The sequence below is a fragment of the Barbatula barbatula genome (genome assembly GCF_947034865.1).
Source record: "Barbatula barbatula genome assembly, chromosome: 13".
Classification (NCBI taxonomy): Eukaryota; Metazoa; Chordata; class Actinopteri; order Cypriniformes; family Nemacheilidae; genus Barbatula; species Barbatula barbatula.
In genome coordinates, this window is record NC_136776.1 from 11,347,157 (window position 1) to 11,365,915 (window position 18,759).

General features: G+C 38.4%; 2 protein-coding genes across 7 annotated transcripts; both read left to right on the forward strand.

Annotated features, from left to right (window-relative positions):
- Positions 1–32: 32 nt before the first annotated feature.
- Positions 33–13,425, forward strand: srfa (serum response factor a). Of its 5 annotated transcripts, none has more exons than XM_079472037.1 (9): positions 78–658; positions 746–1,126; positions 3,485–3,751; positions 8,679–8,934; positions 9,409–9,600; positions 9,974–10,075; positions 10,164–10,358; positions 10,455–10,531; positions 10,616–13,425. In XM_079472037.1, exons 2-9 carry the CDS (start codon positions 935–937, stop codon positions 10,706–10,708), a joined length of 1,374 nt encoding a protein of 457 aa, XP_079328163.1. In that variant the 5' UTR covers positions 78–658; positions 746–934; the 3' UTR covers positions 10,709–13,425. The 5 variants fall into 5 exon arrangements, with proteins under 5 accessions (XP_079328161.1, XP_079328163.1, XP_079328159.1 ...); XM_079472034.1 differs by having other exon boundaries at positions 279–576; positions 659–1,126; XM_079472033.1 differs by having other exon boundaries at positions 78–1,126.
- Positions 13,426–14,574: 1,149 nt separating this feature from the next.
- Positions 14,575–17,908, forward strand: LOC306903231 (GTPase IMAP family member 7-like). 2 transcript variants are annotated; one of them, XM_079472242.1, is made up of 4 exons: positions 14,575–14,642; positions 15,799–15,833; positions 15,944–17,031; positions 17,737–17,908. In XM_079472242.1, exons 1-4 carry the CDS (start codon positions 14,611–14,613, stop codon positions 17,851–17,853), a joined length of 1,272 nt encoding a protein of 423 aa, XP_079328368.1. In that variant the 5' UTR covers positions 14,575–14,610; the 3' UTR covers positions 17,854–17,908. The 2 variants fall into 2 exon arrangements, with proteins under 2 accessions (XP_079328368.1, XP_079328369.1); XM_079472243.1 differs by having other exon boundaries at positions 14,593–14,689.
- Positions 17,909–18,759: the final 851 nt, after the last annotated feature.

The following is an 18,759-nucleotide window of genomic DNA, read 5'->3' on the forward strand; positions in this document are numbered from 1 at the left end:
CAATCGCAGCGCAGCACAGTGACTCACCATACATGGACAGCCATCGCCATATAAGGAAACATCGCCTCGCTTTATATGGAGGAAAGTAGATCCTTAGGCAAAGGTCCTTGCGATTTAACTTTTCTACGAAAAAGTTTAATATTTAATTATACGGTTTAATAAAATAACTAATATCACACAAAAAGACAATACAGTCCATTGCGCGTTCAATCGGAACCGTGTCATCAGATGTTGACGTTATCGAGGGTAACTAGTTCTGTAAGCGGATGTACTCGAACGGTCGCGATTCGTCGTTTCCAAATGCGGCTCGAGCGGCGCAAGTTCAGTTTAGGTTTGATTGATAGACTGTAGGCGGAAACTATCCGTTGTAAACTTTGTACGATGGTCGCAAAGAGCTAGTTTCGGACATCGTTTTGTACGTAACGCTAATTCAGTCGCGACTTCCACCCATGAATATCTCCGTCCTGTGAGAAACTCCGGATAGCGAGCGGAAGACGTGGGATTAGTCCGAGTTGTCAGTTGAGTTGAGCTAATGTTTCTTAGCCTAGCTAGTATCTGAGGTAGCTTCACTATCAGGTGAGTTGATTTGCGCGACTCTGACCTCAGATCAGCTAGAATTACTCTACATCTGCATCTTCCCCCGTGGTGCTGGTTGCAGGTCAGTGTGTGAGGGATGTTAGGGGGAAACGGGGCTGCCAGAGGGGTCGGACGCTCAGGTAACGGCGCAGGCATGACTTCTCTACAGGTAGGTAGCACATCTGGGGCTTTAGGGGCGGTAAACGCCGCCTTGAACCTGCCCGATGGGGGCAGATATGACGACAGGCCGTCGGACCATCACACCGTGCTGAGCGGATCTGATGGAGACTCGGACTCTGGGGATGATGAAGAGATTTCATTGTCGGACAGGAGGGGAGTTAAGCGGGAGAGGAGTGAGATGGAGGTCGGGGTTTCCTCTGGATCTAATGCTGGAGTAGCAGCTGGATATGGGGGGGTTTCCAGCGGGGTGGCAGGAGCAAAACCGGGCAAGAAGACTCGAGGACGGGTGAAGATTAAGATGGAGTTTATTGACAACAAGCTGAGGAGATACACGACCTTCAGCAAGAGGAAGACTGGCATTATGAAGAAGGTAGTTTCCCCGGATGCCTACCACTGTTTGTCTAAAAAAACAAGTTCGACTACACCAATACTAGTGCTGTTCAGCTGTATTGGGGACTGGTACCACACAACTAGTGCTAAGCAACTATGCAAATGCTAGCAGCACATAAAACTAAAACTAGTTCTATGCCACTATGCAAATCGCAATATGTAACACTAATTCTACTAGTGCTATGGCACGATGAAAGTACTAATAATAAATAAAACCACAACAACTACTAGTTTTATGGCACGATGTAAATTCTAGATGTACCTTACACAAAAACTACCAGTGCTACAGCACTATGCGAGTACAGTAATACTAGTATGTACTGGTGTTATGGCACAATGCATATACTAGTAGTACATAGAACTACATCTACTACAAGTACTATGGCTTGATGTAAATGCAGTACTAGTAGTACATAAAACTAATTCAAGTATGTACTAGTGCCGTGGGGCTATGCAAATACTCGAAGTACATTGAATTAATAGTACTAGTCACAATAAAATACTAGTTGTACATAACATAAATACTACTAGAGCTATGGCATGGTACTATGCAAATACTAGTTGTACACAACACTAACAGAGCAATGACACTGCAAAAACTAGTTACATTTACATTTGGCAGACGCTTTTATCCAAAGCGACTTCGAATCAAATGTGTAGGACAATGCAATGTAAGTATGTGCAATCCCCTGGGAACGAACCCACAACCTTGCCATTGCTAGTGCCATGCTCTAACCACTGAGCTACAGGAAAGCTGTGTTTATAGTTTGTAACACTGATATAGTGATATTCAGTACAGAATACTGATATGGCAAATGCAAATACTGCATCGTAACAAATTAAGTGTCCTTATTAGGGGCGACAAACATTTCCTGTCTTTTACAAATAGGGAGCGATGTGGTCGCGGAGCGCATTCGGTGCGATGCTCCGGTATCGAGATGAAAATATTTTAACTTTTCAGTATGCTGCACCGCATGAGAAAGCAGTGCGGCTCCCGTTTTCTGTACGGCCTCAGATGCGAAATGTGAATCTGTGCTAAAACACACACACACCTGTGCGACACACATGTACACTCACAAAACTTTCTGATAAGCTTAAAACAGCAGATCCCTGTTTGCTTTAATCGCCTTAAAGTAAACGTGTTAATGTAGACTAGACGTAACTCTGGGTAGAACATCTGTTCTGACCCATTTATCATTGGTCATTCAGTTGTCATTCATTCCTGTCTCAGCAGAAATAGTCTTACTTTAAATCTGATCCCTGATCAGGTTACCACAATGCTAGACATATTGTTGATACTTGTACATGATACTTATGCATGAGAACTAGGCCAGTTGAAGAAGTCAGTCATTGAAGGCATACCTATAGCAGGCCAATGCTGACCTTCAGGAACATGTGACAGTTCTCTGGTGTTTGTGACTAGGGAGTTGCAGTATTGGTGTTCGACAGATGATGTCAGATGTTTACAGCCATTGCATGACTAGTGTTGGAGTTCTTATACTCATGCTCATTGCCAAAATGACAAGCAATATAGACTACGGTTGTGTATCATATTTCAAAACTCACCGTTTGCGCTCAACATGTAATTTTAAAGCAGGTTTGAAAAAACTAGTAGGAGGATGGTAGATAAGTTATTAACCTTTGAAAACACATCTAAGTCTTTCAGGCATTGAACATACTTTACATAAATACACAAATGTATCAACTTTTCCTGTTATGCTTAGTCATTTGGTTCCAATTCATAACTCAACAAGAATGTGCAGCAGGGCACTTGTCAGGCATTGCTGTTTGCTTTTATTTGTTTCCTCTCTTAGAATATGGTTAAGAAGAGAAACTTGCTTACCATTTACATTTAGTCATTTAGCAGACGCCTTGTTATATTCCTTGTCATTTTGGCAATGAGCATGAGTATAAGAACTCCAACACCAGTCATGCAATGGCTGTAAACATCTGACATCATCTGTCGAACACCAATACTGCAATTAGTTAATTATTGTCTTCCTTTCTTGCCCTTATCTATCTTTTATAAACACACTCAACTGCTCATCCACATTTGTATCACTTCTCCCCCCTTATTTCTTTTTATTTCTCATTACCTTAGAGGGGAAAAAAGATCAAGCCATGACAACAGCCACAAGAATCACAAATCAAAAGATGCTAGCTGCATTACACAAGCACAGTGGAATTCTGTTAGATTGTGTACTTTAAATCATTCGTACAATACACAGATTATTTTCTTTGTTGTATGCTTAAAATCATCGCTATTTGTTGTGCACTGTTGTGGTGTAAAAAAAATTTAATCTTCCTTTCCTTGTTGTCCTTTTTCTGACATTTCTAGGCATACGAACTGTCCACCCTAACGGGAACGCAAGTTTTGCTCTTGGTTGCTAGTGAGACGGGCCATGTCTACACGTTTGCCACGCGAAAGCTTCAGCCCATGATCACCAGTGAGACGGGTAAGGCCCTAATCCAAACCTGCCTGAACTCCCCCGATTCACCGCCCCGTACGGACCCTTCCACAGACCAGAGGATGAGCGCCACGGGATTTGAGGAGACTGACCTCACCTACCAGGTTTCAGAGGCAGATGGTCTTGCAGATCCAAAGGTAAGAAGCCATACTTCGTTATGTGCAAAACTATGGATTTTTAAAATCAACATAGTTGACCTGACCAGCAATGTTCCCTCTAAGCTGCGCGCTTGCGCAATCGCGCACTGCTCACGCGATCTCCGCGCACAGCATATCTATGCAGCAGATAAAATAAAATCCTACCTGATCCGTAAATAAATGCATAAAAAATTATTCTGTACCATTTTGCATTTAAGTCAGTGAGTGACAGGTGACAACAAGTGGTAACTACAGTAAAACAATGACTAACACTGTACTGCCAATGAGATGATGCGTCTCACACTTATTTACTGAAGCAGGCAATCAATGTCATGAAAAGCGCTTTATGCATACGTGCCGCTGTATAGCAGGTAAACGCTTAGTTTACAGAGAGGGGACAAAATTAAGCTAGCTAACGAACGGTTAGTGGCACATCCACTCACCAGGCCTCATTGTGCATAATGTGAATGTTTTAATGTGAACAAAATTTGATATCTGAAAGGTGTACATTTAACACTCAATTCTACCAGAACAGCTGCAGACTAAAATTCAGGCATAGAAGCTGTCTAAAGTGGACCTTCTTTACTGCAGAATTTTTGCCGTGCATCTATTACTATAAAGCTGTTCACTTTTGGGTTTTTTTCTGATGTACATACACAGCTCATGTTTTTTCATGGTTAAGTGGGCCAAATCCCTTATATTAAAAGAAATCGTAAATTACTGCTGTAATTGGATTATTTTAATAAACCATGTAACTTGTTATGATCTTTTGGACAGGTGTGATACTGCTGTGGCCACAGTGTGCACGTCTGATGTTGCTGACATTGGTCCAAGGAATTCTCAGGGAGTTTGTGTGTTTGGTCAGACACATGAAAAATTAGGGGGGACATTGCTGACCAGTAGGTTGTTTGATGCCTGGTCGAGAGTCGGCCGTATTTGACTCGCTAATACTTGCGTGTGAATGAGATTAAAAATGGCTTTAACAGGGTTGAGAATTTATCACAAATAGGGAATATTTATTTTTTCTAAATGGAATCATATTCCAGGGCTTGACAGTATATTGACAAATACTACAGTATTTATTTGTCTGAGTGTTCGAGTTAATTGGACGCATTAGTTTTTAGTGTGCTTGATTACAGCTTCACTCAAATGGTAAAATGCTGGTAAAATAAACTCTCAGTACAACTCTGGAGATGAGGTTTGTGTGTTTATATACTCAAACAACGCAGACAAATCCTCAACCATCACTCGTGTAGTATGTTAATTTGTGCACCTCATTCACTCAGACACACAGAACAGCCAGATGACATATTTAAATAACAGGATTCCGCGTCCACATCTAGTTATATGGACTCAATGCGGTGCGCCATTTATTATTGTCAAACACAAACAAGTAAAACCACGACAAAAGCAGTTCACACAAACACGCAGCTCTGTCTAATGCACCTATTCTTCTTATTATTATTAGCATAGACAAGCCTTAATGTTGAGCCCTGATATAAAATGTTCTTTAGTCTTTGGAGTCTAACTTTAAATTACAAATGTCAGTCATTCCAGTATTTGTTCAATGTTTTTGATTTACTTAATTACAGTAGTGTATTGGAATAATGTAAAAGACTAAAGATGGATTTGCGTTTTTGATCTTTAAAAGAAATCAGATGCACTTGACGTTTACATGAAACGCCTTTAGGACACTTTCATTCTCAGTCATTCTCATCCTTGTTATTGCCAGTTGTGTCACCCGGAGAATGTCTTAGCATGGCAGCGAGAAAAATATTCACAACATCCAACTCTCATTGATAAAAATTAGATGCTGTCTGCATGTCCTTATATAGTATTGTTTTCCCAGTGCACTTTCTTGGCTCATGGCTGATCACATTCCATATAAGCTGCAGCTGTTTTCAGATTTGAACAACATTACCCCCTTCCCTACTGGTTTTAGGGTGAGTAGTATTCAAAATTAGAAACCAGATTCGCCATTTCAGAAAATTGCTTTTAGAGAAGCTGATCCTAAACTAGATGAGCTGATTACAAACTCATCAGCTGGGCCACATTTGAAAGTAATCATGGAAATAGGACCCATTTTCCCAAATCAGATCTCAGACAGCGCTTACGCCACATATTAATTTGTCCGTGCACAGAAAGGAGATCTAGTACTTCCTGTCCAAGATAAAGACCCAATTGGTTTATTACTTTTTGCTGGGTTTTGTTGGGTGTTGTGCTTGTAGGATCATTTTATAGCATGGTTGTTTAAAAATATTTTTAGCTCCCCAGGCCCAGCCCTGGTTTATAATATATTTGGTAGTTACCCTAAAGGCCGGGTGAGTTTAGTTATGTGCACCTTGGGATCTTTTGGCAGGAAGTGACACTTGACCTCATTTGAGAGAAAGTTTATTGAGTAGTTATGCTATCCAAGATGTATATAAACTCTGTAGGTTCATAAAATCTAGGAGTTTCCTTCTGATGAGACAAATGATCTGTTTAAAGCTGCAATATGTAAAAGTCATAAAGCTTTAGTTTTATATTATGGTTGTTGGCCCATATGACAGTGGTCCTGGACATACGCAAAATAAGGCAACAAAATATGTTAGGTCTGTTATTAACACCATTAGGAAAAGTCTACAGAAAATCTAAATTCTGCCATGAATAACTCAACCCCACGTCGTTCGACAAGCCTAGGACATCCGTTCATCTTCGCAACGCAAATAAAGATTGATGAAGTTTTTGATGAGGTTTGGGAGTGTTCTGACTCCCGCCCATAGACAGCAACAAACTTACTTTCTGCACTTTGAAAGTCTGTTGCGTTGTTGTCTATGGGAGATCATTATGTACGTTGCGAAGATGAACAGATGTCCTAGACTTGTTAATGACTTAAGGTTGAGCAATTCATAGCTTTTGACTCATTTTGTGGTGATTGTTGGTGAAAGTTTAGCCTAATCCATTGGCTTGTTGCTAAACAGCCTATTAGTAAGTCAAGGGCAAGGTTATGGTTTGTATCAGTTTTTGCGGTGTAACAAATGAACATGCACACTACAAAAACATAATATGAGCTCTGAGGTTCACATATCAATCTATGCAAACAAATGCATGAGAGAATGCTTAAATGCACCCGCTTAAAGCGTGCTCTGAGGGAAATACATAGCCTGTCTTTGTGTCTGAAAGAGTACAGACCCTGTTGGTTTTAGTTTTAACACTCTTTATAACAGATGCTGGGTGCGGGACAGCCTGTGTAAAGCACTAACTGACTCACTTGAGGCCTCTCAAATAAGCTCTTGGGGTTATTGGCCAATTACAGTTTTTTTATTTCTACCCTTGTACATTTTTGTAAAGTAGAATCTTAGATCCTCCATGTTGGTCAGACTGGCCAGTCCGTGTTCGCTGTTTCATAAGTTTCATTCAGAACTGCCTGAAATAGCCGTGTGTTCTCGCTGTGAGGACACCTGTTTTCCTGTGAAGGCAGCTGCCGTTCTTGGGATCAATGTGACACAATTGCTTTTATCATCATACGCAGTTGTTGCAACGCTTTCCGCTGCAGTCAGTCAGTCAGTCAGTCAGTCAGTCATGCTCCATATAAAAATGTCATATGTTAACATGAAATAAATTAAACTGAAATGTTATATCAAACAGGCAGACTGCCATCTGTCATCTGCATTTTAAAGTGATAGTTCACCCAATAATGATAAGTTCATCATTTATTCACCCTTGTGTCATTTCAAACCTCTATGAATTTCTTTCTTCTGCAAAACACAAAATTAGCTATTTAGAAGAATGTTAATAATTAAAAAACATTGGGTTTTATTCACTAAGCATGCGTACGCACAACTTTGTGCGTGAAACCTGCGTACGAACGCTTTCACGAAACAAATCATGATTCACCAAAACTTTCGTACAGAAATTTATTCTAAATATAAGAGAAAAGATAGGAACAGTTGAAAGAGGTTAAGAACAAATTCATGTGCCTACGCGGAAAGTTTTCGTGGGAGGTTCAAATGTGCGCATAAAAACAAAAATTATACGCAATTAATAGTGAATGAGACCCCTTGATCCAATTGACTTTGTATGAACACAAAACCACTAAGACATTTCTCAAAAAATACTTTTGTTTCACAGAATTAAAGTTAATTCAGAGGTTTTAAAACACATGAGTGTGAGTAAATTATGACCTAATTTTTATTTTCAAGTGTACTTCCTTTTACCAAAAAACTAATGCAGTGGACCAAAAATAAAACATTTTAATGTTTTGCTTAATTATAATGCAGTCAATTTGGATCCTAAACGTCTCATAGATGATCTTATTGTGCTAATGGCCTTGTGCATGATGTTACACTGTCAGGGCGGTACACTGTCTCAGGCATCATATTCGTTAAGTCTAGAGCAGCCCTTCTCAAAGTCCCGACTCTGGTCCGGTTTCAGACCGGTAGGGAATTAGATTTGGATCCGCATCCACTTTGTATTTCATGTGGAAAACAAAAAACGCACAAGATTTGTAATAACAATTGTACTGGAGCTTTGACGCTGACAAAAATTCAGATTTGGAATTACTTAAATGTAGACTTTGAGAACCCCTGCTCTAGAGCATACACCTTAGAGTCTTAAATACACTACAAGACACTTTAGATGAAAGCCCTTAGCCAAATAGATGAAGGTAAAGGTAGTAGTTTAGATAACCCAACAAGTCAACAATAACATTTTGCAGATCCTTGTTGATTTTCTGAAGTGTGCTGATTCAGTCTAACATAAATAAATATTAGCAATCTTGGAATGAACTGTTGTTGTCATCTTCTTTTTAAGTCACTCGTTGCCTCTGAAAAGCATTGTTTCACTAAAAATAAATGCTTCATTATATATAGATTGTCATCCGTGGCATCAGCTTTTTATTTTTGTCTTACAATAACAAACTGTTTTTATTTCCGTTTTGTTATCGCAGGAAATGATAAAGCCCACATATACAGCAGCCAGTATACCTGGAGTCACCAGCACCAACAGCACGACCACACAGTCATTGGCCTCTCCCATCTCATCGTCAATCGCCATGCAGACTCAGAGCAGCGCCACCTACTGGCCTTTAACCACAGGCATAAACGCCCAGAACTTATCCAGTGCGAATGGCACAGTGCTGAAAGCAACGGGCAGTTCACCCGCTGGGGTCATGCAGCTGCCTGGTGGATTCACACTCATGCCTGGTGAGGCCTTGTGTTTATTCTCTTAATTCTTTACAAATGAGTATTATTTCCTGAGGGTTTGCACGTGACAGGACACGTCAGCTTGCGTGATGTCATTGTTATTAATACACATTGACTAATTTGCTTGCCTGCATGCCTGCACACTCTGAATTCTGCTTTTAAAACTGATTTGTCTGTATAAAGGCCTATTCACACCAAAAGTGAAATTTGTGTATTTTTCACCGAAACTGTTTACACAAAACATATTAGCAATAAATTAAACCGAACCATTAAAGTTACTTTCTTTTTTGTAGAAATGAAAAAAAATCACTTAAAGTTAGCAAGTATACGAAGTATATTGAGTTGGTTACCTTACTACAATACACATTGATGTGTACAAATGGTATGTATAGGCCTTTAAATAAGCGAGTGTGTTTGGTGGGTGCGCATGCTTACCCACTTCGCTCACTGAGGGTGTCGCTGTGTGTCCCGCAGGCGCTTCTCTTCCGCCCGGCACACACACCATTCCCCTCAGTCAGCTGCAGACGCACTCTCTGGCTATACAGTGTTCACAGACGCAAAACAGCCACATCACGGCTAGCACCACCACTGCCGTTGTCCCCTCACACACACAAGCCACCCCACAGACCACACTCTTCCGCCTGCCCGCCGCTGTCTCGCTTACAGGTCAGTGCGGTTCTTTCTCTACCTGTGTTTACGTTTGGCTTACGTCTTACAGAGGGAGGATGAGCTCTTAGTCGAGGCTGCAAACTTGTGTTTGCATGCTTCTACTTTCTGAAATGGGAAATATTAATTGCTTTTTTCGTACCAATTATAAACTCATGGTCATTACAAAGAAAAATGAAATAGTTTTTTTTAATGCAAGCATTTCTGTTTTTAAAACAGAAGTCCATAAAGTCATCATCAGCAATGAATTTTTTGAGTATAGTGTATATAGATATTTGAGTATTATAAAGCTGTTCATTTCATGTATTTAAATTTATCTTAGTGTGGTTATGATACAGATTATTTCTTAATGTTGTGTGTATATATACACCAGGTGGCGCAATGCCTCAACAATTACAAGCCATCCAGGTTCATCCCAGTCCTCAAAGCAACGAGAGCAGCCTAGAGATCAGTCAGACGTCTGCCACTTCCTCTGGTACTTACTTAAGATGCTGTTCTTATCAGTGATCTAGATCAGCATGCTATAAAGATTATGGAGTCATTGAGCTTTCTCATTCCCATAGCGAGTCACACGGCTACCATCGTCACTTCCTCAGTGCCTTCTTCAGTGGCAAGTCATATGATGTACCCGGGAGCACACGCGGCCGTCATGTATGCTACATCCAGCCCTGCACTCCCTGACGGGAGTCTAGTGTTGAATACCTTCCAACAACAACCCACTGCGATGCACATGTCCCACTCTCCGGCCCAAGACTCGGGTCAGTTGCGATCATATATTTAAATGCGTGTAAACATAATGCATCATCATTCCACTTCTATAAAGCATGTTGTCTTTTGTTTTGATTTGTATCTAGGTGCCATTCAGCAGATGTTTCTTACAGGACCTCAAGGAACTGTACAGATCCCAGTTTCAGCTGTCCCGCTACATTCGGTAATAAAACCATCACTATATAGTCATGCAACAGGTCCATTATCATTTATTCTCATTAAAAAAACTGTTTTTCTGTGCTCTCAGATGTTGATCAACCAGCCACCGACCGGTAACAACGCCGCCACCACCCTCGCAGAGCTCCGGGTGGTCAATTTAGACAATCCCAAAGGAGACTGAACAAGAGGCCGGCGTCACCACTCGCTTCTACTGATTCCTTCAGGGATCACACATGCCATGCAATCAGACTGCCATTATATTTATTACTGCCTTCTCGCTACGTCAGGTTTATAAACCTGACACGTGATTGATGAGGCCTGATTGGACATTTGAAGGACGATCGCCTCCTCCGGAATCATTTTGGTGGGTGGTTTGATAATGGATCAGATTTGTTTATATGTACACAGAGACACGCATCTTCAGGATTGCAGAGCCGTCTGCACTATCGCCGCTTGTGCTGAAGGTTCACCTTTTGCCCAAAGATTTGGAAAATGCTAACTTGATTTCATTCAGTTGATTATGTGAAATTCAGTGGTATTCAAACCTTTCCTTTGATATTTACATTATCTGTTTCACTTTGGTGTATTTTAAAGGGATAGTACACCCTAACATGGCAGTTTTGTCATGGTTTACTCGACTTCATGTTGTTCCAAACACATTTTTCTTAAGTGGATCATCAAAGTAATTATTTTCATTGAATCGCTCGAATGGCATCAACCATTTATACTCATTGTATGAACATTCTTCAAAGTCTTTCCTTTTGTGCTTCATAGAGGAAAGATATATGGGTTTGGAGCAACATATGAGTGGGTAAATGAAGAATCTCTTCCTCTTGAACTGTCAATATTGCGTATGGTTTGAATACAATGTAGATCATAATTCTTAACGTTGATGTTTAAAATATAAATTTGCCCTTATTGCATCTGTATGGTCTTTATTACTCGATTACTAGTAAAAATACCTAAACTTGATCGGATCATTTGAATGTGCTGCTATACTTAAATGTTCAGTAGGCATCCACATTGAAAATTGAAAAAAGGCCACTTGTCATTCCATGTTGTTATGCTGTGCCAAACTATACTGTATATTCAAAGACAGAAGGAATTACATTTTATGCTTTGAAAATATATACTTTAGCCACTTTTATAATGCTGTAACAGAAAAACACTGACTTGCATTTGCAATGCACGACAACGTACCTACAGTCAACAACGGTACTGCGCAGCCACGGGTCAAGAAATGCATGCCTATGTTGTGGTTAGGACAGCATAGTTAAGCTACAGTTTGATATGCTGTAGGTTTACTGAATTATGACGGTATGGATGTGTAACTAATACAGAGATGGCACATTACATTCAGAAACATCCACGTTATAGTTTGAGGATTTAGGGTTTTCAAGCGGAACTGTTCTATTGTTCCGCTTGACTTTATATATGTGCACCCATATATTTTTGTAAGAATTTGTTAGCGTTTTTCTTTCAAACCCTAATTATGTAAATCACCGTTTCATTTTCAAACTTTCATTTGGATTTCTAAGGAGACGTCCAAAGGGCTGTATATCTAACTGATGTCTGCTTGTAGGAACATTTGATTTGGTCTTTCCTCACAGATGCTTGTAAAGAGGTACAAACCAACAACATAGGAACTTTTTGAGATTGTGGGCGTCTGGGAACTTTTTTCTTCATTCGGACAGCCATTTTTTGACTTGACAGACCCATAAGCCTTTTAACCTCGTACTGTTATACGGCTTGAAACGGACCACTGCAATACAGAATTTTTCAAGAATGGTGTTCTCTCTTCATTTAGAAGAGCACTGTAAGAACTGTTAAGTGGGTTGACAAGCCCAGAAAAGAAAGCATTCTGTTTTAATTTGTATGGGATTTACAAAGTGGCCAGAAAAAAAGTGTTGGATTGTGTTGTTCAGTATTATTACATTTTAAATCCAGGGAAAGACTCAATCAATTTGATTGTTGAATATTGTTCGGGTCATTATTAAAAGGAAAGAAATTGAATTCTGCATGAAAAATTACTAGTTTTAGGAATATTTGGACTTTTTTGCTTTGTGGCATTATTTTCATGACATTTAAGCACATTGACACCACTTCCTATTTTTGCTTTCTTTAAGTAACATTTTCCCCATCAATATTAATAAAATGATGTTTAAGTTTCTATACACTAGAAGTATTTGTTTGACTGCATTCATAATCTTTTTTAACATATAGTAATTTTTATCACCACTAAGACTAATAATAATGAATATTTAATACAATCAAGTAATAAGAATAGAAAAATATTCTTAATCTGACTTTCAGTAGTGATGGGAGGGTTGTGCTTATCTGTCATGAAATGGCAATGTGTGTGTTACTTAATAACTTTTTTGTTTATAATGTTTGGGTAGAGTATGACGTTGACATGTTTTGTGGGTTTCACTTGATTGTTTTCCTTTTTCTAGTTATTGTGTGGAATGTACCATATGGCCCTTATTGTACATAAAACGTTTAATTTCCTATTACTTTAACAGTCTGTAAGTAGTTCTCTTGGCTGCATTTTGAATTAAAATGTCTGCAACCTGAAGATATTCTGGACTGTATGATATATTTCAATGTGAAACACAGATTATTTTTCTCTCTTTAATGCTGTGCAACTTTAGTTGTGGAGGAAATGTTGGCTTTTTATGTTTCTCTTCTTCTTATCTACAGTGCCATTTTCCTGAGAAATAGTTTTTTGTATAACATTCTGGGTAAAATATTAATCTGGATTTAAATGAAGTTGACAATAACGATATGAAAGTAGAACCCTTTTTGTTAACATTAATTCACTTAAATTCTCACTTCCTTGGAAAAATTTTATTATGTATAGAGTTTCTTTTATAATAAAGCGTGTTTGTTTTGAGAGAAATTTCATTCCTGCTTAAGCAAATGTTTTCATGAACCTATTAATAATATGACAGCAAGCATCCAAAATCACAATTTGTAATCTTTGGTTTTGAATAGTTCGAGTAAAGAATTATTCTTTCTTATTTCAACACAACATTTATTCTTTCTCTTGCATTCTTAAACACCACACTAAACATTTTTTTCTGTGTTCATTTCATTGTTCATTCTGTGTTTGGTTCGTTTGTCATTGTTGTAACTGATACAAGGTCTAAGTTGATCAGTCATTTCTCAAAAATACCCCCATATAGTGCATAACAGTCATTTATACAACCCCATGCAAACTAGACCGAGTATTTGTATGAAAACTGGATAGCGCAGAACTGAGAACGTTCTTAATGTAATTACTTTTTTCAGATTTATTGTGACGTAAGCAAGTATAAGTAGAACGAAGCTGTTTTCCCGGGAACAGCGCCATCTGCTGACTATAAAATAAAATTGTCCCAAGCGGAACGTTATTTCTTACGTAAGTAAATAATATTGTTTTTTAAACATAAACAACACAAACCAATATTTAAATAATTACCCCAAATGTTCAAAATATCGTCCCAATCCAATTAGAGAAGTTGCCTAGCTGCTGCGATGACGCATTGGCTATTGATGCAACAGCCACAGGGTGCCCCCCATCAACAAACCCCACACGCAAGAATTCTCTCGTTAAACTATTTATACATTTAAAAGATTTTATAAAAGTCAAACTCAGCAATTTACAATATACTATTTTACAAGGATTACACATTAACATGACACTTCTGTAGAATAAAACACAAAAAAACGAATCAAGTATCGTCAAGTATTTTTACTGTAGTTAAGGGGCAACTGCTTTCTGTTGTAATGTTACATTTTTTGTTTTGATGTATTGAAAAGAATCACAAAAAACAATGTTTAACAAGTTTAAATGTTGTGCCACAATGGGCAGGGACATATATGTATTTGAAACGTTAAGCACACATGCGTGACTTAACTCTTAATAACAAATGCTTATGTACATTTATTACATTTTTATTTTGTATATCTGGTTTCCCTAAAGTCTTGGTGCCCCTGCTACAATTGCACATATGGTTAGATCCGCCTGTGGATGACGTGACTTGTAAACAGGTAGACGGGAGCGTTCGACTTTATGCCGTTCTGATCGATCTGCATTGGTGAATGCGTCGAATCTCCCCCCCTCAATCTTCGCCGTAAGTTCTTGGGTTCAGAAGAACACTCAAATCACTTGTTTGGAAAGGTTTGATTTCTAATATCTTTCTATTATGTAGCCTATTGTATAACTTTTTATTGCTTTTGAAGATACAGTCGACATGAGTGAACAAGTCCATCCTGTTTTACTGGATGTACAGACATGTCAAACATTAATAGTTCATATATTATTTTATGCAGTGAGTTTACATTTCTGTGTGTAATTCTTTTCATTCACTTTTTGTGAATAAAATTATTACAATTTATATTGTATTCCGGTTTTAATTTGTTTTGTTGGTATTATTACTATTATCAAGTTTTATGCCACTTAAGGCTACAACACACTAGAAGACTTTTGCTCAGATTTTCAGTCTGGACTTGTTTCTGGAAGTCTGTGGCAGATTTGATCACTTAGTGTGTTTCTATCTGAAACTTTCAAAAAGTCTGCAAGTGTATGATGTCTAGTTAAAAAAAATCTGTTCAGATTGTAAAAGTCTTGTAGTGTATTCCAGCCATTAGTGTGTAATTTGAAATGCTTCAGGCTGCGGGGAGCAATTGATTCTGGGGCCCTTCAGCAAACGGAAGGTTGAATCCTCCGGAGGTCCTATTTGCAGGCTGCATACGTCATCAAGCGTGATATAGTTCAGTTAACTGAGAATTATTCGCAAGTCATAAGCACATCACAACAATTTTTGCTTAACTAAGAATAATGGTCAAATGTATCATTATTAATATTCTAAAATAAGACATTCTTTATGACGTATGCAGCCTTCAAATGTGACTTTTGGAGGATGCAGCCAAGCGTTTAAAATAAAATGATGTATACATTCAAGTTTCATTTTCACTTTCAGTCATTTTTTATTGCATTTCTAGCAAGCACTTAGTACAAAGTGTCCTAAGGGGGACAATAAAAAGATCATCACACAACGGTTTTTAGACATTGTTCTTGTTTTATTTATTATTAACCAGAAATTAGATTAGATAGTTACCCCGGTGGGCGTGGTTTTCAGATTATGTTTCTATTGGCGTTTGGAGAAACACAAGAGGAAAAACATTGCTATACACTCACATAAGCATTAGTAGAAAAAAATATATAATTATTGTCCCAGACAAAGAATTGTCAAGAGCCTAGAATAACATTTATATTTCCCCCTACAGAACGGACTTCATTAACAGACAAAGGATCATGGAACGTAAGTTATTATGTTGCGTGCAATCCTTTCATTGAAAAATGTACAAGCGTTTATGAAGACTCACATTATAATTGTGTCTTTTAAAATTGTATTATAATTATGATCAACAGGGAGAAATATCCTCCTTATTGGAAAAACAGGAGATGGAAAAAGCAGTGCCGGCAATACAATTCTCTGCAAAAATGTATTCACCCCTAATGCTGCAGCTAATTCTGCTACAGCTGCAGCTGTAAAAGGACATGGGTTGGTTCATGGAAGAGAGATCACAGTTATTGACACACCTGGATTCTTTGACACAGATCAAGATGACATAAAGACAAAATCTGAGATCACTAAAGCTCTGATTGACACTCCTGAGCTTCATGCCATTGTTCTTGTTCTACAGGTTGGAAGATACACAAGACATGAAAACGAGGTGGTAGAAGAATTTCTGGGCTTAATGAAAGAGGAACGTGTCCTGAAACACACAGCGATCTTATTCACTTTTGGTGAGCAACTAGAAGACCAGACCTTAAATGAATTCATAAAGTCCAACTCCAAACTACAGGAGTTAATAAAAAAATGTGAAGGCCGCTGTCACGTCATTGACAACAAGTACTGGAATGATTGTCATTTGGGAGAAAAGAGCAACAGAGTTCAGGTGAACAATCTGCTTGACACCATCGACAAAATGGTGCAAAAGAACGGCTGCTTTACTAGTGAGCTGCTTCAAGCTGTGGACAAAATGGTTCAAGAGGAGATAAAGATGATCAATAATTTGCCGCCAGAAGAAAAGCAAGAAAAAGCAAAGAAAATTGTTCATGAGAAAATTCTGGAGCTATTTGCAGGAGCAACAACAGGGGCGTTGATTGGTGCTTTTCTGGGTGTCTGTGTTGTTGGTGTGACTTTGTTTAAAATCCCATTAAAGGCACTGCTAAAATCCATGGGTGCATCAGCAGGTAGAGCAGCAGCAGTTGAGGTTGTGGCTGCAGGAGAAGCAGCAGCAGTGGAAACCGTAGCAGTGGCTGAAGGTGCTGGAGCAGTAGGTGCAGGGGTTGGTACTGTGACCTCTTACTGTGTTCTTGGAGCTGCAGCTATAGGGGCTGCTGGAGGAGCAATCACTGGATGGAAAGCTGCAGAAGAAGCTGATTCAGTGTACGACGCGATGAAAAAGGCTGCAGAAGTTAACTATGAGAATGCAAAAGCTGTGGTTGAAAAGGTACATGAATTTGCTAATCTTGTGGGGAACAATAAAATGTAGATAAAATTTAAAAAAATGTTATATTTAATGAGAGTCTCCAGCTTTATTAACGTTTGAGTCAAGATTCAAGATCTTTATTATCATCTTTACCAGGTACAATGAAATGCTTACTTTGTTTACTTCTGTTGAGAAAAACATGGTAGGAGGGCAACAGATGTAAATCAAAATAATGATGTTCTGATTTGTTTTCAACATTTCTTGCCTTTGCGATTGTTAATTGAACTATGTTGCTTTCACAGTTATGTTGTCATGCAGATATAGACTGGTTGTATTTTAAAATCACTTATATTTTCTTCCTCAATATAGAAACTTCAATAATACAAATGAAAATATTTGAATCACTGATATTTATGTAATATCGCTGGAGTATGAGTGCGATACGGCTGTATATATCAGCATGGCTGTGATTAGGCCAGACAAAAAAACATTTATACAACAGTTCGACGGCACAAGTGTCTTTAAAACCCTCCGGTTTTTAAAGGAAATGGGGAACATTTGCTTTGTTACAGTAGAAGTTCACACGGCAGTTTCTATTATGTAAAAATTATGTTTCTATTATGTCTCGAGATTCTTGCGTCCCGCTGTGACATTTTTAAAACCATTCTTGAGTGTTGTGAATTACTCTTAGAGACAAGGCCAAATGTGCGTGTGTTTTACTTTCAGTTTCAGAAGTCCATACAAACGGTGAAACATGATGATACTGGTGGAACATTAAAAGGTTCTCAGCCAATCAGATTCGAGGACCAGAAAGAACTGTTGTATAATGTTGTATATGATTAAACATGTTTAATTATTGCTATACATCATGAATAAAAATAATATACTCTTATAACACACTGATGTCTGCTTGTATATTTTATATAGAGTAGGTAATACAGAAATACGTTGATTCTCTAGCTGTTGCAACTGTGTGGGATAAGGCACATTTGCTATGCAGAAGAAAACTGTGGAACACAATGCTAATGATGAAATAATCTTTTAACCTTATTAGGAAAAGGTGTAAAGCTACTTTGAAATATTTTTTATTTATTTATTTACCGGAGCCAGGAATTGTCTTGAAGGTATTGCAGCAACTCATTTATCTCCAGTTATCCATCTTTACAAGATGACAACAATAAGAAAACCAACCGGTGGGGCTGCTCTTGTTGTGTGTCACTCCTTTTCTTTTGTCATTTTCCTAAATTTGCATTCACGTGTTTCACAAGTGTTTCCCTTTCCCTTGCTTTAGGATGATCATACAATAAAAAATATAGCCGCAAGCAGCAATTAGCGGGTTTCAAGGCACTTTGTGGCATTTATCACGTCAGTGCTTTTAGGTGTGTGCTGACCCCAAATTAAATACAAACCTACAATGCAAAACACCATAACACGTCCACTATGGAGAATAAACAAACACACAGAACTGAAAGGGTTGAACTACAAAACTTAATACAGACTAAGCATGATTAGACATAGACACATATTTTGTTTCACATTCCAATGCCAGTCCTCGGGCACCCCTCCCAAAATATTTGAGATGTTTCCCTATATAAAACATCTGATTCAACTCCCACTCCACACACAAAGGCCACCCGTTCCAAGACAACAACTCTGTTTAATGAATACACTATGCAAGCTTTTTTTATGTTAGTAAAATATCTCATAATATATCTACAACGAAACCACAGCCATACTTTTATTTACTTC